The sequence below is a fragment of the Rutidosis leptorrhynchoides genome, chromosome 1, assembly GCF_046630445.1.
Source record: "Rutidosis leptorrhynchoides isolate AG116_Rl617_1_P2 chromosome 1, CSIRO_AGI_Rlap_v1, whole genome shotgun sequence".
Classification (NCBI taxonomy): domain Eukaryota; kingdom Viridiplantae; phylum Streptophyta; class Magnoliopsida; order Asterales; family Asteraceae; genus Rutidosis; species Rutidosis leptorrhynchoides.
The window spans coordinates 102,120,766-102,143,372 of record NC_092333.1 but is presented as its reverse complement, the minus strand read 5'-3'; the positions used below and the strand labels follow the sequence as shown (position 1 = coordinate 102,143,372).

The window sequence follows — 22,607 nt, the reverse complement described above, 5'->3', positions numbered from 1 at the left end:
GTTACTACCATTGTTTATACCGCCGAATAGAAATCACTGATGTACAAAGTGTGAAGAATAAAGAAGTGATTCTAGTATTTCAAGACGATATTGCTTGAGGACAAGCAACGCTTAAGTGTGGGAATATTTGATAATGCTAAAAACGAACATATATTTCATAGCATTATTCCTCAAGAAAGACAAGCTTTTAGTTGCAATTGTTCTATTTACAAGTGATATTCGTTTAAATAATAAAAGGTGAAGAAAAAAGACAGATTCGACGAATTGAAGACGCAAACGACCAAAAAGCTCAAAAGTACAAAAGATAATCAAAAAGGTTCCAATTATTGATAAGAAACGTCTCGAAATTACAAGAGTACAAGATTCAAAACGCATAGTACAAGATATTAAATTGTACGCAAGGACGTTCGAAAATTCGAAACCAGGACCAGAGTCAACTCTCAACGCTCGATGCAACGGACTAAAAATTACAAGTCAACTATGCACATAAATATAATATAATATTTAAATAATTCTTATAATTATTTATATATTATAATAAATAATAAAAACCGTCGGCAAGAAAGACTCCAAAGGGACTGAGCTGTAATTTCATTCTCCGCGACTCGCGGAGTTTGAAGGTTATTTCACCGCGAGTCGCGGAGCCCCAAATTCAGAAACCCCCTATAAAGCTCGCGCATTCTGATCGTAAAATATCATCTTTTTCTTCTTCTCTCATATATACGTAAAATATATATATATATATAATTTATATTTTAATTTTAATTTTAATTATAATTCTAATAATAAGGATATTTTAGCGAATGTTGTAAGGGTGTAAGTCGAAATTCTGTCCGTGTAACGCTACGCTATTTTTAATCATTGTAAGTTATGTTCAACCTTTTTACATTAATGTCTCGTAGCTAAGTTATTATTATGCTTATTTAATCCGAAGTAATCATGATGTTGGGCTAATTACTAAAATTGGGTAATTGGGCTTTGTACCATAATTGGGGTTTGGACAAAAGAACGACACTTGTGGAAATTAGACTATGGACTATTAATGGGCTTTATATTTGTTTAACTAAATGATAGTTTGTTAATGTTAATATAAATATTTACAATTGGGCGTCCCTATAAATTACCATATACACTCAATCGGACACGATGGGCGGGGTATTTATATGTATGAATAATCGTTCATTTAACCGGACACGGGAATGGATTAATAGCCACTAGAATAATTAAAACAGGGGTGAAATTATGTACAAGGACACTTGGTATAATTGATAACAAAATATTAAAACCTTGGATTACACTCAGTCGACAACCTGGTGTAATTATTAAACAAAGTATTAAAATCTTGTTACAGTTTAAATCCCCAATTAGTTGGAATATTTAACTTCGGGTATAAGGTTAATTTGACGAGGACACTCGCACTTTATATTTATGACTGATGGACTGTTATGGACAAAAACCAGACGGACATATTAAATAATCCAGGACAAAGGACAATTAACCCATGGGCATAAAATTAAAATCAACACGTCAAACATATGATTACGGAAGTTTAAATAAGCATAATTCTTTTATTTCATATTTAATTTCCTTTATTTTATATTTAATTGCACTTCTAATTATCGCACTTTATTTATTGTTATTGTATTTAATTGTACTTTTAATTATCGTACTTTTTAATTATCGCAAGTTTATTTTATCGCACTTTTATTATTCGCAATTTCATTATCGTTATTTACTTTATGCTTTAATTTAAGTCTTGTATTTATTTTTAATATTTTACATTTGGTTTTAACTACGACTAAAGTTTTAAAATCGACAAACCAGTCATTAAACGGTAAAAACCCCCCCTTTATAATAATAATATTACTTATATATATATTTGTATTTTTATAAAAGTAAACTAATATAGCGTTAAGCTTTGTTTAAAAAGATTCTCTGTGGAACGAACCGGACTTACTAAAAACTACACTACTGTACGATTAGGTACACTGCCTATAATGTTGTAGCAAGGTTTAAGTATATCCGTTCTCTAAATAAATAAATATCTTGTGTAAAATTGTATCGTATTTAATAGTATTTTCTGCTAAAATTAATAACTATTTTATACCACTCCGCTACCACATCACACATCATACTATTTCTGTTTAAGTATGGGGTTTATAGCGGCCGGTATGCGTCTTAACAAAGTATGCAATAAATTTGAGATAAACAATATTATCTGAAACGAAAGGTGTAAGTTTAAGGTAGAAGCTCATGGCTGACAGGATTGCTAGAAACATCGTGAGATGGTTCTGTCCAATCAGATTGAAAATACATTGATGTGATAAGAGGACAGCGTCAACATGTTGTGCTAAATTGTTCTACCTGAAACATCGTGCGATCTCAAATGAGGACTGACTTCGTGATCTAATTCAAACATTGAAAAATGTTAATGTAATTAAATATAATGTGGTCATCGAAATCTAGGGTGAAAGTTGGTAAACGTTCACCGATATATTTGAAAGTTGTTCTGTATATGCTTTATCAAATAAGTTAATGAATGAACTGTGGAAAAACATGTCAATATAGTTCAGTTCTGATCGCCGAATCAAAAGATTTAATCAATTTAATATGTCAACTCACAAAAAGATGTGTTATTCTCCTTGTAGTGTGATTCATGATAAGCAGTCTTATCTGTTACTATGCTGATAACATCATATATTCTTCTTATGCTATTGTTTAATGAAACTGATGTTAGAAGTTGATTTATTGCAGATCTAAAAGGTTAACTGTTGCTGTTATAATGTTGATAATCATGACACACTGGATCTTGTACAGTAATTTGCTTTGTGTATTTGCATGTGCATGCATATCTGAGATTGTTTGCATTCATAAGATTAGTTGCATGTGCATTTCTGTTTATGTATTAAGCCAAACAACTCAGTTCTCGAAAAGGTTTACTGTGAAAGGATCCTATGTGTTTTGTTAAATTAGAGAATAAATTGTTTAGAGCTTAAAGGAACAAAGTGGGTTTTGTTTTTATACTGTGGAGATCAGTCCCAGGGGGAGTGGACAAGGAAGGTGTTGTGATATTGAAATTGAAATTTTCTATGTTTTCAACCCTAAAGACAGTCGACCGAGTGAGTGAACACACACGACCGTGTAAGCTACTCGCACGACCGACTGACTTGGTGAAATTATGTGATGTGTTTAAAACACACGCGGCCGAGTGAGTATTCAGTCACGGCCGTGTAGACGACACACTCGACCGAGTGTGTCTGGGGGTATAAAAAGGATCTGAGTCTCAAACGGCTCAGAATACTTGTGTGATTTAGGGATCAAATTTTACCAAGTTTTTCAAATTTAAAGAACGAGTTTTTGATTGCTAGTTTTAGATACATCTTTCTCTTGCGATCATAGCGCCACTAACAAGGTATCATAACTCGTTTTCGTTTGCTCATAATCTTTGTTTTTGTATTCGAAATGCAAAACACGAATTGAATGCTTTTTAGACTTAATCTGTTAAAATTAGTTGTTTGATTATGTTAATCGGCATGTTTAGAGACTTTTGTGACCAGATATTGAAGCAAAAACAACAGATTTGATTGATTTGCAAAGTTAGGGTTCTCAGATCTGATGAACACGCTCGACCGAGGGTGTGACACCCTCGATCGAGAGAGTTCACACACTCGACCATTCTAAGATACACACGATCGTGTGTGTATACACTCGACCGAGTGTATAGAAACCTTAATTTTTGAATTTTGCTGTTTTTTGCTTGTTTTGTTGAGTTCGTATCATGTTATACTGAATGTTTTGTGTAGTTTTGATCTAAGGATGTCAGGTCCAAGTAGTAGGATAAGTGGAACTTGGGAATATGATCTTGAACGTAAGAGAGCTTTGGCCAAACACAGGCCTATCCATGTAGAGACCAAAGTTGTTGCAACCCAGTTCACTCAAGATCAGTGGAAAGGTTTAGATTGTATAACTTTTCTTTAGATAGGGAATCATTTCTGTCCTAAGCTTATCCGAGAGTTCTATTCTAGTGTGGCCATAGAGAAGAATCATGTTCATTCTAATTTCTTTGGTAATGCCTATAAATGGACCATAGATGACTTCGCAGATCACTTACTATTGAATTACTGGGGAGCCAAGGTATATTGCTCTAGTAAAGATATTAGAAAGATTTCTATCAAATTTGATGCGGGTGGGGTGGCAGCTCACATCACCAAGCCAGGGTATGTAATTGGTTCCAATAGAATTAAGATCAGAGATAGTGATGTTAGGGATGATTTGGTGTCTAACTTGAGGATTATCAAGAGAAACGTGGTGTTTAGAGATCCATCTGACTATTTGTTATCTGGTACTGAGGCTGTTCTGTTGTACTGTCTTATGGAACGTATCAAGGTGAATTTTAGTCAGATTGTCATTAATATCATGAAGGACGCTTTGGATAATGAGGAAAAACCATTTCCCTATGCCGTCCTTTTAAATCATTTGTTTGATGAGCTTGATCTGTTTGAGGACACGAATTACAAATTGAAGCCAGTACCAGAGGATGTTATTGAAGCATAATCCTTATGTTTGTGATTTAGTGTGATTATGTTTAACTATGGTTATTATGTAATTTGATAAGGCTAGCATGTTAGCCTTTGTACTATGGTGTGTAATAAACATAACCACTGAACGATATAAATGTGTGGGTATTAGTTAATGTGCTTGTTATGTTTGTTTATCCGTTGATTCATATGATTAACTAGATACCCCATGATACATGGAGGTAAATGTTTATTTGTTATATTGTTTTGAGTGATTTTTAGATATTCACTATGTCTCAAGAACAACCGCAGATGTCTGATGAAGAACGTGAACCACGAATCCCTTTATCTTCTGAGTTACCAGGTATGATTGGTCGAGAAGATACAAACGTACTTGCATGTGTTGACGAAAAGGGTCCTGAGGCCCAAAGAGGAGGATTTGGTCATATTATTGCATTTTTGAAGCGTTCCAGGATCTTTAAAGCTATTATTGCTGAGTGTATTCCATATTATTCTCATCAGAGAACATTCTGGGAGGTTGCTCAAGTTGTTACTGAAGATAACAGAAAGGTGATATTGAGTTCTGTCAATAACACGATTGTTCGTATTTCGGCACAGACTATCAGGGAAGATCTGGGATTTCTGGATAATGATGATATGCCAACTGATTTGCCGATTCTGAAAGTTAGAAGGTGCTTAAAGAGATGTGGTTATACTGGTGATATAACCAAAGCTGTTAAATGTACGAAGCTTCCAAGGCAATACTGATACTTTATGTACGTTCTTCTTAGGTGTTTGAGCCTGATGCAGGGCGGTTTTGACGAGATGACAGCTAAGTACAGCTCTATGTTTGTTGCGTTGGTTTTGAATGCTGATTTTAACTTTTCTCAAGTGATTTTTGATGGAATGGTTCTGAATGTTAAAAGGAAGATTCATCTGGTGTTTCCAAGGTTTCTTCAAATTATGCTGGAGAAGAAAGTTCAGGGATTAGTGAAAATTCCTGAGGATGAGCTAAAACAGAATCACTTAAATGATCAATCATTCAACAGGTTTTTGCAGAGCCGGGTTGAGGTTCCGGAGAAAGGATTAATCGGTCATCTGATTAATGAAAATTACGTGTGTCCGGAAGGTTTTAGTTGTCGTCATGAGAACAGTACTTCTGGGGATGAGACCGATATTACTATTGACGGAGGAGAAGAGGTGAATCAGAAACCGCCAAGACAAACTAGTCCTCGATTAGTTAATGAGGAGGATGTAGCAGCGCTTGATGAGAGTCAGGTGGATTTGGTTAAAAGGAAGCTAGCTGAAACCCCCAAGGTGTCGACAAGAGGGAGACAAAAGCGTTTGAAGATTTTGGTTAAAGACGGAAGTTCATCTTCCACAACTTAGTCTCAGCCAAAGGTTGCTCTGACTGTTCAAGCTACTGGTGGTTTTACTCAACCTCCACCCACTCAACTACAACAAACTACATCTTCTCAGCAAGTTCAAGCTTCTCAACGTCCTGAGGTTGCATCAGGTGATTTGTTAGGAATAGTTAACCGGAGATTGATTCAGTTGTCTGCTTATTTTGCGAAATTTCAAAAGGCTGCTGACGAAGACAAAAGGAAGACAGAAACTGAAATGTCTGAGTTGAGGAAGTTAGTTGATCGACAACAGTTGAAGATTGAAGAACTAGAGAAAAATGTGGGAAGTCAAGCTGGTGAAATTTTGACTCTTCAGACTCAAAATCAAGAATTGACTGAGAGGTTAAATGAATGGGAGAAAAAGGTTGTGGTTGAAGAGGAAGATGGAGAACCAGATCCGTTTGGTAATTTTGGTGAAGCAGAGGAAGACAGGGCTGTTGAAGTTGCAAAAGGCTACACGGAGGATAACCCGCTGTATGTAACTCCTCTTCAAGTTATAACAGTTTCTGAATTTTTAGCTATGCAGGATCGTCTTAATCACACTACTGTTTACACTGATTTAGAAGAAGGGGAGATCCCTCCGGATCTCACCGAAACTGAGCAGGAATTGATAGAGCGTCTAGAGCGAGAAGCTAAGGAATCTGCTGACGCTGTATCAAAAGCTTCAACTGAAGCTTCGACTTCAGGGGCTCGTAATTTTGATGATGATATGAGTGATACTGATGTTTTTGATGAAAGTGATAATAGTTTTGATGAAGTTGTTATTGAGGATGAGCCAACCGAGCCTTATCCTCGTTATAAAGGTGTTGGTGATGAATATCCAACTTTCGCTGATTATTTTCAGATGAATAATGAGCTTTTGAACAGACAGTGTAAAGAAAAGGAGCAAAAAGAACAATAAAGTGTGTTACCAGAAGGTTTCTTGTCAGTGAAGATCAACAAAGAAAAAGTTGAAGTGTTGGAAGAAGAATGGAAGATTATGATGCGGATTAGGCAGTATGTGATGAAGCCTAAGGTGGAGCCGCAATTTTTGAAGTTTATCGAGCACTGTGAGAGTTTACGTGCTAAGGGAAAGATAATTGCCTGGGCTTATATTAAAGAATTTGATATATATGCGATCAAGAAAGAACATGGAGTGGATTATATCAAATCTCCATATGAATTCAAAACGTTACCTTATTTTGAGTTTATGCAGGTGGCCAGGCTTAAGATGTTGTATCAGGATTATTGTGGAGTTCCTGATATTTTGGTTCGTAAGATAAGAAGATCATATCAGTCACCTAATTTCATAGGTTTTCGTCCTCAGTTTCCGAAGATCTCTTATCGAACGAACAAGAAAACAGGGGTCAGAAGGAAGATAGTAAAATATCAACCTGTGAGGTATATGCGGAAGGTTCCTTTGAGGAAGATGCCGCAGCACTTCAGTCCTCGTTTTCGTTGGTGGTATTATGATGAACGCTCGGAGGAAGCGGTAATTGTGTTAGACAAAGATGGAGGAGATGAAAATGATAGTATAAGGGTTCTAGATCCAGTTTGGTTGAGAAACTGCTGTGAAGAAGATATGTTTACCCTTTACTACAACAGGATGCTGTATCGCCCAGAGAATCGTGTGCAAGCTGAACAGTATTGCAGAGTTGTCAAACTTTGCTATCTGAAGAACTGGGTGACAGATCCTTATACGGATTGATAACCGAATGCTTTATTGTAACAGCTAGGTCTTAGGGGGAGTTTGTTGGTGCATGAATCCCCAGCCGTTATTTGTCTTTATGTTTAACACATTTTGGTTATGTAATAATGTTTACTCGAGACTATTGATTATATTTGTGTTTGTGCGTACTTAATTTATTAAATGATCAATATGTTAATCTGCACACAGTCGACCGAGTGTGTATAGACACTCGACCGACTGTGTCAGTCAGTCGACCGAGTGTACACAGACACTCGACCGAGTGTGTCTGTGTTCACTATATATACGGGTTTAGACTTCTTTGATGAGGTTACTCGTCCCATTCACCCTAAGTCGTAGGTTTTCGTCTCCAGAGAACCTTAACACTATATACCATATCGTCTAGGAGTCGATCTAATCTAGGTTTTGCTCTAGGTTTGACCAATTCGATCCCAAAACGACCCATATCTCGGTTTAACCCTATTCTAGTGTTTTCCGCCTCTAGTTTAGAGTCCAAACGACCTAAGATCCTAAGAATAAACGTCTACACACCAAACAAACAAAAAGATTGTCCAAAAACCCAGACTAGACAGAGAGTAAAAATATGATTCAAAAGGTGCATTTCCCGTATACTTTTCTTTTCTTTATTTAACATGAATTAATATGTGTGTTAGTACATGTTCTCGTGATAAAACATAATACTCCGTAGTACACAAAATTAAACTAACTGATAAACCAATGATTAACATCACTTAACCATTTGTTTTCGTGCAAACATGAGATGGTACTAAATGATAAGGAAGAAGATGTACAAACAAAGGCTTCATGGAAAGATGTGAAACCAGAATAATATTACTGCTGAAATTAATAGAATAGTCATCACCATCTTCACGGATTTTAAGTAAATTCACGGACTCTTTTTGAAGTTAGCAAAGTCTCAAACAAACATACAAAAACTCCACTTTCAATCCCTGATTTTCACAGTTGTAGCTAGGATGATGACTTGTTCCAAATTCTATGAATTCTTTCTCATCATCATCACTTCTACATTCACGGGTTGTCAAATAACCATTTATAAATTTATATAACTTCTAACACTCCATAACACTAAAACTTACCAAACACAAGCTAAGAAAACACGAAACCCTAATCATGGGTACATCTAGTAAGATGTTAGCCATGTTCTACATCTTCTTGATTTATATTTCAACTACTTCTATACCTTTTGTTTTTGGCTGCAAAAACTGTCCACCATGTAGCCCACCTCATCATGCACCTAGCCCACCTCATCATGGACCTAGCCCACCCAAAACTCCAAAACCACATCCTCCATCCACCAAACCACCACATCATGGTGGTGGTGGTGGTGGTAAAGGGTCTCCACCAAAAACTAAACCACCAAAAGTTTTACCGCCTATTTCAAGACCGCCGCCTATTGTTCATCCACCAATTCGTCCTCCACCCGTTGTTCGACCACCAATCCGTCCTCCACCTGTTGTTCGACCTCCCATTGTGTATCCTCCTCCTGTTATTGTACCTCCACCTATCCTTCCACCGCCTATCATTAGTCCCCCGGTGATACTCCCACCGCCTATCATTAGTCCTCCGGTGATACTCCCACCACCTTCTTCCCCTTGTCCACCACCCTACACTCCCCCTGGTGGTGGAGGTGGCGGTGGAAAAGGTGGAAGTGGAGGTGGTGGCGGTGGAAAAGGTGGCGACGGAGGAGGGAAAGGAGGAGGTGGTGGAGGAAGTGGAGGAAGTGGAGGAGGAGGTGTAATTATGCCAACATGTCCAATAAATGCATTGAAATTAGGGGCATGTGTGGATGTGTTAGGAGGATTGGTGCATATAGGATTAGGGAATCCAGTTGAGAATGTATGTTGTCCGGTGCTTAAAGGATTACTTGAGTTAGAAGCTGCAGTGTGTCTTTGTACTACTATTAGGCTTAAGCTTCTAAACCTAAACATCTTCATTCCTCTTGCACTTCAAGCTTTGGTAACTTGTGGGATGACCCCTCCTCCTGGTTTTGTGTGTCCACCTCTTCTTTAAAAAACAAAATGCAATAAGATTCTGTAATGTATGACGTACATCTTGTACATCATACTAGCAAACTAGTTCTTAGCTGGTAACTTGTAAGTTGTAACTCGTTTATGTGTAATTTGATAACTCTCCATAATGTTTGTGTTGCATTAATTAATATAGTTTGTTTTCATTGTTGATTTGTTTCCATATTAATTTTAGTAAATCTTTCATACAATAATAATCAGGTGATTCCAATTTATACAAATGAACCTAAAATGACATCTACAAGACTACAAAACACAAACTTGACTACTAGCTCCACTGTTGAAGATAACTCCGTTGGGTTAGTCTTGATCACTATCCACCAAGTCTTTTTTCTTCATCCCAAACTTAAAAAAAGATTTTGGGTTGTACGAGCGCCTGATCTCTGACCCAATTTTTGAGTCGACACACGACAGAAGTTGCAATAGATCAAGGGTACGTGGCATGGTACGTTGGTAACCATGTAGTTTATAATATAAGGATATTATTTACTGATCGAATTAAGCATTATCATATATGTTTAACTAACTAATACTCATCATCACATTTAAACGAACAGATTAGATTGAGATCCTCGTTGTTACTATTATAATGTAATGTTAATGTTAATTCACTAGCTAGCTATATACACTTCTATTAGTCATAGATGTTAGATGTATATTTATCTGTATATTTTCATATATGTTAGCTGTAGGTATAGTTGGCTTTGACCAAGCCTTAGTCGTGTATATCATGCACAAAGATGGGAGATATAGTTTCCTCATTTATCTGTAACTTTGTTATGTAAACTGTATATAAATATTGTACGTATGAATGCAAAAGGCAACAAGCCAATTCAATCTTCTTATATGGTATCAGGCCATATCTTCATCTTTTTTCTTTCTTTATAATTCCTTCGTTCCCTACAGTAACATCATCAATGGATCCTTCTAAAATCGCCATGGCTCAACCTGTTAATCATATCACCCACTCTGTTCCAATCAAACTCGAAATCGAAGCCAGTCAATACACATCTTGGGCTGAACTATTCAAAATCCACTGGCGAGCACACGATCTCCTCGATCATCTCTCCCATGAATCTCCTAGTGCAGCAGCCGGCAATTCAAAAGAACCCGCCATGACTCAAGAACAATGGAATCGATTTGATGCTATTGTCTTGCAATGGAACGTCTCCGTGACATCTTCACTGATAATAGGCATTCACGTGCCTTAGCTCTTGAACATCAGTTCACCAACATTAAACAAGAAAATTTCTCATCAATTTCAGCTTACTGCCAAGAAATCAAGTCTATTGCTGATCAAATTTCGAATGTGTCTGACAAAGTGACGGACAAAAGGATGGTACTTCAATTAGTCGCTGGATTGACCGAGGCTTTTTACACCATTGGGTCACGAATTGCACACACTGAACCACTTCCAAAATTCTATGAGGCAAGATCTATGTTGATACTCGAAGAGAGCCGCAAAAGTCGTCAATCAAATAACACCCCTGCTACCACTGAAACCGCTCTCTCAGTCACAACCAAAGACACTCGTGATCCGTCTCAAATCAGTGATCGAAACAACAATTACTCATCATCATCTCGTGGCAGAGGTGTTCGAACTGGGGGGCGTAACAATCGGTCTGGTAACCGTGGTAGAGGCAGGAACAATGGCTACAATCAGGGCACTAACTACTATGGGCCTCGTCAACCATGGGCAGCATCCTCTAATCCTTGGGCCTGGCAGCGACAATGGGCCACTTATCCACCGTGCCCCTACCCAACTGCACCGTGGGCCCGGCCTACCAGTACCACTCCTAATACATCTCCTGGACTCCTTGGCCACGCCCACATCAGGCCTATCCTGCTTCAGTCATGCCCTCAACACCTACTGACATCGATTAAGCTCTTCATACCATGACACTAAACCCGCCTGAAGATACATGGTACATGGATACCGGTGCCTCGTCTCACATGGCCAGTTCATCAGGTATGATCTCTTCTTCATACCATGACACTAAACCCGCCTGAAGATACATGGTACATGGATACCGGTGCCTCGTCTCACATGGCCAGTTCATCAGGTATGATCTCTTCTTTTATTAATAAGAATGTCACAAAACGAATTGTTATAGGCAATGGTAACACCATTCCAATTCAGGGGCTCGGTCACACAACTATACCCACCACATACTACCCATTACATCTACATTCTATACTATATTCTCCTTATCTCATTAATAATTTGATTTCTGTTCGACGTTTAACCACCGATAATAACCTTGCTATAACATTTGATCCTTTTGGTTAGACTGTGAAGGATTACAGGACACGGATTCCACTAATGTGATGTAATAGTCAAGGAGACCTCTACCCTCTCGCACCTTCCGCTCTTCGTCAACTCAACTCACCTTCTACCTTCATTACAGTTACTCAAGAACTTTGGCACCGGCGTCTTGGACATCCCGGGGCCAACATTCTTCGTTTACTTAAGAATCGTATTTCTTTTTCTAGTTCTAGTAATAAACAAACATCTACTTTATGTCAATCTTGCGTTTTTTGCAAGCATGTTAAACAACCGTTTTATGATTCTTTATCTTCTACTTTATCCACTTTTGATATTATGCATAGTGATATTTGGACATCACCAATTACTAGTTTCGAAGGTCACAAATATTATATCTTGTTTCTTGATGATTTCTCTAGTTATTTGTGGACATTTCCATTAGGTCACAAGTCTCAAACATATAATACGTTCTCAACTCTTGCTACATACATTAAAACACAATTCTCAAAACAAATCAAAGCATTCCAATGTGACAATGGAACCGAATATAATAATTCCAACTTTCATAATTTTTGCAAACAAAACGGTATGACTTTTCGTTTTTCATGTCCATATACATCACCTCAAAATGGTAAAGCCGAACGAAAAATTTGTGCCATTAATAATATCGTTCGCACACTACTAGCTCACTCCTCCGTACCCGCAAAATTTTGGCATCATGCTTTAGCCATGGCAACTTACCTCTTAAATATTCTTCCAAGTAAGCTCCTCCAAAACAAAACCCCCACTCATATACTGTTCAATCGTGCACCCACTTATAATCATCTACGAACCTTCGGGTGCCTTTGCTATCCCTTACTCCCTTCCTCTACTATCAACAAGTTACAATTAATAGAGTCAAGATAATTCAAGATAATCACAAACCAACTATCCGGTACTATAGGCATTGACTATTATGGTTCTGTTGTACAACTTAGTCAGTAGCTTGTTCCTAAGATTATGCAAAGTCAGTTGTAAATTTTATGTATAAAAACAACATTACACATTAATGAAAAGCACGACTAATGACAGTAACTTTCATGGTATCAGATTAAAACACCTTCACATCTCATCTATTCTTAATCACAATCATCATCACTATGGGCGATTCAAAAAAAATCCACCCTGCAATCACAATCAACAACATCAAGAACTTCATCCCCATCACTCTTGAATTAACAACCGGTCAATACTCTGCGTGGTCTGAGCTCTTTCAGATTCACTGTACTGCCTTTCAAGTGATCGATCATATCATACCACCAACCGACACCCAATCATCTACCACCACTGCAACCAACACCTCCACCAAACCACCAGACTGGTCACGATTAGATGCAGTGGTCAAACAATGGATCTACTCAACAATTTCAAACGACCTTCTTCTCACCATCCTCACACCAGGATCAACTGCTCAAGAAACATGGGATCGTCTTAAAAACATATTCCATGACAACCAACACTCAAGATCTATCCACCTGATGAATCAATTCTCCAACACTCGTCTTGATGCCTTCTCCTCTGTCTCGGCCTACTGCCAAGAATTGAAACAGCTATGTGACCAGATTAATCAGCTAAGTGATAACAACTCCCGGATTGAAGAAAATCGTTTGGTCCTACAATTGATTACTGGGTTGAATGATAGCTATGATGCTATCGGCTCCATTCTCGCTCATCGCAAACCTTTGCCATCCTTCTATGAAGCACGTTCTATGTTAATTCTCGAAGAGACCAGAAAATCAAAGCAATTGGCCTACGCCACTTCAACTGCTAACACCGCCCTAGTCACCACCACTCCTGCTACACCTCGTGCACCATCACTAAATCAAACTCAAATTCGTAACTATTCGAACAGAGGACGGGGGAATTCTAGGGGTAATTTTCGTGGCAGAGGGAACACAGGAAGAGGGCGAGGTCGCTCATCGTACAACTCTAATCCCAATTCGTCTGGTCAGAATGCATCTCAATGGGGATACGCTCCATGGGCTTGGCAAAATCAACAGTCGGCTCCTCCATGCCCTTATCCTTCAATGCCTTGGGTAAGGCCCAATAACAACAACCAGCCGGGTATCCTTGGTCCAAGACCACAACAAAGCTATGCCCATTCTGTTCAGTCTACTCCAACAGATATCGAAGAAGCGCTACACGCCATGAGCCTCAACCCTCCCGATGATAATTGGTACTTAGACACTGGGGCTACATCACACATGACTGGTACGCAAGGTAATCTCACTTCTTATTATCATTCAAGGTTACCCTCTAGTATTATTGTCGGTAATGGACACGGTATACCAATTCTTGGCTATGGTAACACTAAGCTAAAACTCAATCCTAACCGACCCCTATACCTATCAAACGTATTACACTCACCTAAACTAGTAAAAAATCTCATATCTGTACGTAAACTATCAATCAAAAATAATATATCTATTGAATTTGATCCTTTTAGTTTTACTGTGAAGGACTTTCCGAAGGGGACCAAGCTAATGCGGTGCAACAGCACCGGTGATCTCTACCCATTCACGTTCTCCAAGCTGCACCTACCTTCTTATTCAGCTTTTACTGTTTTATCTCAAGACTTATGGCACAAACGCCTCGGACATCCCGGAGCTAGTACCATTAAGTCTCTTAGTAATAAAAATTGTATTCAATACAATTCGAAAAATAAGAGTCATGTTTGTCACTCATGTATTTTTGGGAAACATGTACGGTTGCCATTTCATTCATCATCCAATATTACATTTGCACCTTTTGATATTATTCATAGTGACTTGTGGACATCCCCAATTGTTAGTTGTAGTGGCCATCGTTACTATATTCTTTTCCTAGATAACTTTACAAATTTCTTATGGACAATACCTCTAACCTCAAAATCACAAGTGTTTCATATATTTCAACTATTTCACAAAATGATACATACTCAATTTGGTGCAAACATAAAAACATTCCAATGTGATAACGGAACCGAATACAATAACAATCAATTTCACAACTTTTGCTCACAAAACGGAATGCTTTTTCGTTTTTCTTGTCCATATACATCCTCTCAAAACGGTAAAGCGGAACGAAAAATTCGATCTATAAACAACATCATCCGTACACTCTTATCTCATTCGTCAGTTCCGGCCAATCTATGGCATCATGCTTTAGAAACTGCTACCTATCTACACAATATACTACCAAATAAACAACTTAATCATTTATCTCCTACTCAAAAACTGTACCAAAAGACGCCAATATATGACTCCCTAAAAGTCTTTGGTCTCATACCCTCCACCCAAATTAACAAACTACAACCACGATCCAAACCTTGTGTTTTTCTAGGCTATCCCAAAGATCACCGTGGCTACAAATGCTACGACTTGTCTTCCAAAAAGATCATTATATCCCGTCACGTAATATTTGACGAAAACGTGTTTCCTTTCTCAACTCACAAAAATACGGTACACTCTGACTATCAATTTCTTACTACACCCTTCAATCCCATACACTATAACATGGAATTTCCCACTCATGTCAATGCTACTGATCAAATTAATAATTCACTAAATTTAACTCCTACAAGCCCACCAATCCACCACGCTCAGACCACTAACTCACAAGATGCGTTCCCCTCAAGTCCATCTACCCAATCTACTAGCCCAGTAACCTCATCAAACAACACGACCTCAAGCACACAACCTGAATCAGTCACCAACTCCACTGTAAAAAATACGAAACCAAGCAATAACGTACCATCTAACTCAAACATTAATCAGTCTACTACATCTAATACTACCCAATCTGCGTTAGTACCCCCAACACCAAGTCAACCACTTCACCATATGAACACTCGAAGTAAGTCGGGTATCATTAAACCCAAACTGCCCTTTAATCTGTCAACATCCACAACAATCTCTCCTATACCATCTAACCCAAAAATTGCCCTTACCGACCCAAATTGGTACCGTGCCATGACTGATGAATACAAGGCCCTTATTGATAATAAGACGTGGATACTTGTCCCACGTCAACCCCATATGCACGTTATCAGATCGATGTGGATATTCAGGCATAAAACACGCTCGGATGGTACCTTTGAACGCTATAAAGCACGACTCGTTGGTGATGGTCGAGCTCAACAACTTGGTATTGACTGTCACGAAACCTTTAGTCCAGTTGTCAAACCCGCAACTATTAGAACTGTTCTGAGTATTGCGATATCGAATGCATGGTCCATACGTCAACTAGACGTCAAAAATGCTTTTTTACATGGCAATTTATCAGAAACTGTTTATATGTATCAACCCGTCGGTTTTCGTGACACTCAACACCCTAACCATGTTTGTTTACTCCAGCGATCACTATACGGGTTGAAACAAGCACCTCGAGCTTGGTATCAACGATTTGCCGACTATGTAGCCACAATTGGTTTCAAACATAGCAAATGTGATCATTCGTTATTTGTATATCATGGGGGAAAAGAAACCGCTTACTTACTACTATATGTTGACGATATTATACTTGTTACTTCTTCTGATAAATTACGCAGGTCACTAATGGTACTTTTGGACAAAGAATTCGCAATGAAAGACTTGGGCCAACTCTCTTCGTTTCTGGGCATTTCAGTCGAACGCAACAGACAAAGTCTTTTTCTTAATCAAAAAGCTTATGCAATGGACATTATTGAAAGAGCAGGGCTGTCCCAAAGTAACCCCGCTGCCACACCCATCGATACTCAAGGCAAGCAAAGTTCATCAGTGGGTGACCTTTATTCGAACCCTACCCTTTATCGAAGTCTAGCTGAGGCGTTACAATACCTCACGTTTACCCGCCCGGACATATCTTATGCGGTGCAACAAATTTGTTTACACATGCATGCACCTCATGTAGCTCATATGCATGCATTGAAACGAGTGATACGTTATATAAAGGGAACTTTATCACTGGGATTACATATTATATCATCTCGTTCTCGCGACCTTGTATCATTTACCGATGCGGATTGGGGCGGATGTCCCGACACTAGACGTTCTACCTCGGGTTATTGTGTCTACCTCGGAGACAATCTGATTTCATGGTCATCTAAACGACAACCTATTGTATCACGATCTAGTGCCGAAGCCGAATATCGAGGCGTAGCCAATGCTGTTTCCGAAGTATGTTGGCTATGAAATCTACTACTAGAACTCAAATGTCCGATTCCTAAAGCTACATTGGTTTTTTGTGATAACGTAAGCGCTATTTACTTGTCAGGTAACCCCGTTCAACACCAAAGAACCAAACATATTGAGCTAAACATTCACTTCGTAAGAGAAAAGGTTGCAAAGGGTCGCATTCGAGTACTACATGTCCCAACAAGATATCAAATTGCTGACATTTTCACAAAGGGATTACCGAGAATATTATTCAATGATTTCAGATCCAGTCTATGCATTCGTCCACCGATCGCTTCGACTGCGGGGGAATAATAGAGTCAAGATAATTCAAGATAATCACAAACCAACTATCCGGTACTATAGGCATTGACTATTATGGTTCTGTTGTACAACTTAGTCAGTAGCTTGTTCCTAAGATTATGCAAAGTCAGTTGTAAATTTTATGTATAAAAACAACATTACACATTAATGAAAAGCACGACTGATGACAGTAACTTTCAACAATCTCGATCAACTCCTTGCGTTTTCTTAGGCTACCCAACATCACATAGAGGTTATAAGTGCTACGACCTCAACTCAAATAAAATTATCATTTCGCGACACGTCGTATTTGATGAAAATATTTTTCCATTTGCAACTCACTCTACTCCAGAATCATACTCCTTTTTACATGACAAAATTCCTAGCCTTCACACTCCTGTCCTACTCGATTCAACTCATAATTACCCACCAACCACAAATACCCAAGCTCAATCTTCAAATAATAACCAATCTTCAAATAATAATCAAGACCACTCCTCAACTTCAAATCCACCTACTGGGCCACACTCACCTACACAACATACGGCTCAATCTCAAACAAATCCCACTAGTAATCACTCACATACGGCCCAACAGTCCACAACTCCTTCTACAGTACCTTCCTCACCCATGCATCATGCTTCCTCTACTCAACAAAATACACATACTGATACTCCTCATTCTACTTCTTCTACTGACCAATCAACTGAAGTTCAACCTCAAAACTTATTTCCTTCCACTACTCCAGCTCGAACCATCCAAACACGTAGCATGCACAACATATATAAACCCAAAACTCCATTTAATTTATCTACCTCAACGACACCCTCACCTATCCCAAAAACTCCAACTGAAGCTCTTAATGACCCCGATTGGAAACTTGCCATGAACGATGAGTTTAACGCTCTTATTAATAATAAGACATGGGATCTTGTACCACGTGAACCTCATATGCATGTTATACGTTCTATGTGGATTTTTAGACATAAATTACGTTCTGACGGATCTTTTGAGCGCTATAAAGCTCGTGTGGTTGGTGATGGCAGGTCTCAACAGGTAGGCATTGATTGCACGGAGACATTTAGTCCGATTGTTAAGCCAGCAACAATTCGGACTGTTCTTACGATTGCTTTATCTCATGGATGGTCGATTCGACAGTTAGATGTAAAAAATGCATTTCTCCATGGCACCTTGAATGAAACGGTTTACATGTATCAACCCATGGGTTTCCGGGACCCATGATTCCCGAACTATGTGTGCCGATTAAACAAATCTCTATATGGACTCAAACAAGCCCCACGGGCTTGGTATCAACGGTTTGCCACTTATGTTTCTAAGCTTGGATTTGCACATAGCCGGTCTGATCATTCTCTTTTCATATACAAAAATGGACGCAACACGGCTTATATACTATTATATGTCGATGACATTTTATTAGTCTCATCTTCCGACTTGCTACGCACCTCTATTATGCATCATCTTGCAATAGAATTTGCAATGAAAGACCTTGGTGACATTGATTATTTTCTTGGCATCTCTGTAACCAAAACAGCACATGGCATGTTTCTCAACCAAACTAAATATGCAACAGAAATATTGGAAAGAGCTGGAATGCTTGGGTGCAAGCCGTCTCATACACCGGTCGACACAAAGTCTAAACTAACTTCAAATGCAGGTTCCCCCTATAGTGATCCATCTTATTTTCGTAGTCTTGCCGGGGCTCTACAATATCTAACATTTACCCGCCCGGATATCTCATATTCAGTCCAACAAATTTGCCTTCACATGCACGATCCACGTGATGGACACATGGCAGCACTCAAACGAATCTTGAGATACATTCGAGGCACATTAGCATTCGGTATTCATGTTACTAAGACGGCAGTCACTAATCTCGTGTCATACACCGATGCTGATTGGGCCGGTTGCCCTGATACACGACGTTCCACTTCGGGCTATTGCGTTTACCTCGGAGACAACTTAATATCATGGTCCTCGAAAAGACAACCTACTATTTCACGATCAAGCACCGAGGCTGAGTATAGGGGTGTAGCAAATGTTGTATCCGAGTCATGTTGGTTGCGTAATCTTTTACTCGAGCTACATCATCCAATCATGAAGGCAACCATAGTGTATTGTGACGATGTAAGCACAATTTTTCTCAGCAGCAACCCCATTCAACACCATCGCACCAAACACATAGAACTCGACATCCACTTTGTACGAGAGAAAGTAGCACGCGGACAAGTGCGAATACTTCATGTGCCATCTCGATACCAAATTGCCGACATATTTACTAAAGGATTACCACGTTTTCTATTCGATGATTTTCGATCCAGTCTAAACGTCCGTGAACCTCCCGTTACGACTGTGGGACCCTATTAGTCATAGATGTTAGATGTATATTTATCTGTATATTTTCATATATGTTAGCTGTAGGTATAGTTGACTTTGACCAAGCCTTAGTCGTGTATATCATGCACAAAGATAGGAGATATAGTTTCTTCATTTATTTGTAACTTTGTTATGTAAACTGTATATAAATATTGTACGTATGAATGCAAAAGGCAACAAGCCAATTCAATCTTCTTATAATACTTCACGGTAGTTCATTGCGTGGCTGTCATCAATAAAAAGTATTGAGATCCAAAAGTTTCATATGGCATTGGTTAAGTTATAAGATAAATACAAAGATGAAAACGAATAAAGATTCCCCTCTTCGGACTACCTGAGAAGTGTTATGAACAATAATCTGGATTGATACTTGAATCGTGTGAACACTTACGGACCGCGAAAGTATTACAGGGGTAAGACAAAAATAAAAATTAGTGTTTTGACAAATAAAATCACTAATCATATAAGTGTTTGTGTATTTTGTGAGTTGATAAATGAAAGCAAATCCCTAATGAATTCAAAATTCAGTTAAAGATAATTGAAAACGAAAGGGCACAACCCTTCATGTTGGCTGAAAAAATTGTTGCCCAAAACGCCATGATTTTTGGCGAGAAATTCGTTGGGATGCAACTCTTGGGTATACATGTGTAGTGCATATAATTTTCGGGGCGGGCCGCTGCGCGCCCCAAACTCCGAGAGGGACGTCTTCTCTCGGGGTGCTGCCCCTTAAACCCCGTAAGGTGACGCAACCCCCTTAACCCATCTATTTCCGTGATAGTGTCTAGGTAAATTCTTACGGGTGTAAATTTAGCACTCTCCTAACTCGTTGTTAAATATAACTAGACAACTTGTGTTTTCAAGTAAATCACAACAAACTAAAATAACTATTAGATGTGGTACCAAAATTACCAACAAGATGATTAATTTTGCATAGAAATTCAATACATATAGACATGATATTCAAATAGAAGTAAAATTGAAAGATAACCATTTTCAATATTAAAATTCAAAATTTAGCAAATAGAGGACAACATACACTGAAACATAAAATGTATGCATATTAATACAGTAAGAGTTATTAAACTTCAAGCTAAATTAACTTTTAAATCAACCAAAACTCTAGTTTTCATCTCCTTTACTTCACACCTGTATCTCATTTATATATTCAAATGTGACTAATTCATACCGAGTAACAATATGACTATCTAATCAATATGAACCCTACTTCCTCATAAGTCTACTACAAATTCGATTATAGTTATTCAAGTACTCGAAGAATTATTAACACTTACGAAAATTTAACTATGTGCCTTTTAATTTTGGAAATTTAATTTTAAATATATGAATTAATTTATTAGTTACTTTTAATTATTAATAATTACATTAAATGAATGACAAATTAGATAAATCAACACTATATCTTAAATCCAATAAAAAGTCAAACAAGAGTAGAATGATAGATGGAGTAATCCAATACTGTAAAATGACATTTTACATAATATTTTGTTGGGCTCGGAAAATTTGTTTTTATGATCCGGGTTATTATTCATGTACTAGGTATTGCTAATTACAGAAAATAGTTTAAAGAAAGACGGGGAAAATCGAAACTGAGTTAACATGATAATTAATTTTGCCTTGAAAGATTTGGATATGGTATGGATATATTAAAACAATCATTGCAGCAGTCAGGTATGTATGAAACTATCAATTAATTTTATTTCTAAGAATTATATTAAATTTTGATAATGAAAGTTAGTTAAAAAAAATTATACATCACAATTAATTCAATAAATTTATAAATATAATATAATAAACTTAAACATAACCCTAACATCTATGTTTAGCATTCTCCTCCTATTTTATCATTAGCAGTTGTTAGAGTCACGGATAAGGGTTCGAACACGATGTCAAAACTCAACCACGGGATCATTTCAAGAGACGAACATTACAGTTCTACCGCCCCTAAGGAGAAAACCCCATTGTGAATTCATACGAGCATCGTGTAGTAAAACCCCCTCGAACGAGCCTCGAAATCAAGACGTCTGCAATCTCTAAGGCCCATGAAATAAATGGATAAACTCAATGAAAATATTTTGCAACTCATGATGATCGAATCTGTGACCTCTCATAAAAAAGGTTAGATCATCACCGATATACCTGCACCTTGAAGTTTGCATTCTCATCCTATCCTAATTATAGTTAAATAAATAGAATTAAAGAATTCCGACAGAATCCAATAACCAGAGGAAGTAGGCAAGAACCCAAGAGCCATTTACTTCCATACATTAACCTTCGCCAAATAAAACCTGCATTCCCCTATAATCACGTGAAACTTTAATCCATATTTATTCTGTTGATGATCTTCATATTATTGATTATATTCTAATTCTAATTCTATTATCTGATCTGATAATCATTAATATCACGTTACTAGTAACTCTTGAAAAATTGAAATAAACATATACTACGTATATTGAAAAGCCGAAAACAAGAAATATCTAGAAACCAATAATACTTGAGTTAAGTCTACTTAATCCTAAACTGGCTAAGAATTTTATAACTCAAAAATTTAAGAATGACTGACTAATGATATAGTTATAGTAAAAACGAGTAAAATATAATAAGTGTAAAAGCAAAGGTGCATTTTATATAAGAGAATTATTAAGTATTGAATATTTGAATGGTTCTAAAATATGAATGATTCAGAAGTTCTGATTAAATTTGATTTGAACGACAATAATTTATATGGTAATTTAACTCTGTGAGCAATGTAAAAACAATATATTAACCTTGTAAAATCAATGTAAAATCAAAAGGA

At 37.7% G+C, this 22,607-nt stretch overlaps 2 protein-coding genes across 2 annotated transcripts; both read left to right on the top strand.

Moving 5' to 3' along the window:
* Positions 1-8,713: 8,713 nt before the first annotated feature.
* Positions 8,714-9,755, top strand: LOC139863673 (uncharacterized). The gene has a single exon (XM_071852284.1). It carries the CDS (start codon positions 8,739-8,741, stop codon positions 9,636-9,638), a length of 900 nt encoding a protein of 299 aa, XP_071708385.1. The 5' UTR covers positions 8,714-8,738; the 3' UTR covers positions 9,639-9,755.
* Positions 9,756-13,060: 3,305 nt separating this feature from the next.
* LOC139887766 (uncharacterized) lies at positions 13,061-14,466 on the top strand. Its single transcript, XM_071870825.1, has 2 exons — positions 13,061-14,180; positions 14,420-14,466. Exons 1-2 carry the CDS (start codon positions 13,061-13,063, stop codon positions 14,464-14,466), a joined length of 1,167 nt encoding a protein of 388 aa, XP_071726926.1.
* The last annotated feature ends 8,141 nt before the right edge of the window (positions 14,467-22,607 follow it).

What these genes read in the sequence shown, in the direction of transcription:
- LOC139863673 (XM_071852284.1), top strand. Translation starts at nt 8,739, where the DNA reads ATGGGTACATCTAGTAAGATGTTAGCCATGTTCTACATCTTCTTGATT.
- LOC139887766 (XM_071870825.1), top strand. Translation starts at nt 13,061, where the DNA reads ATGGGCGATTCAAAAAAAATCCACCCTGCAATCACAATCAACAACATC. An exon ending in ACACATGACTGGTACGCAAG is followed by an intron (nt 14,181 to 14,419) that starts GTAATCTCACTT and finishes TTTACTGTGAAG; the next exon opens with GACTTTCCGAAGGGGACCAA.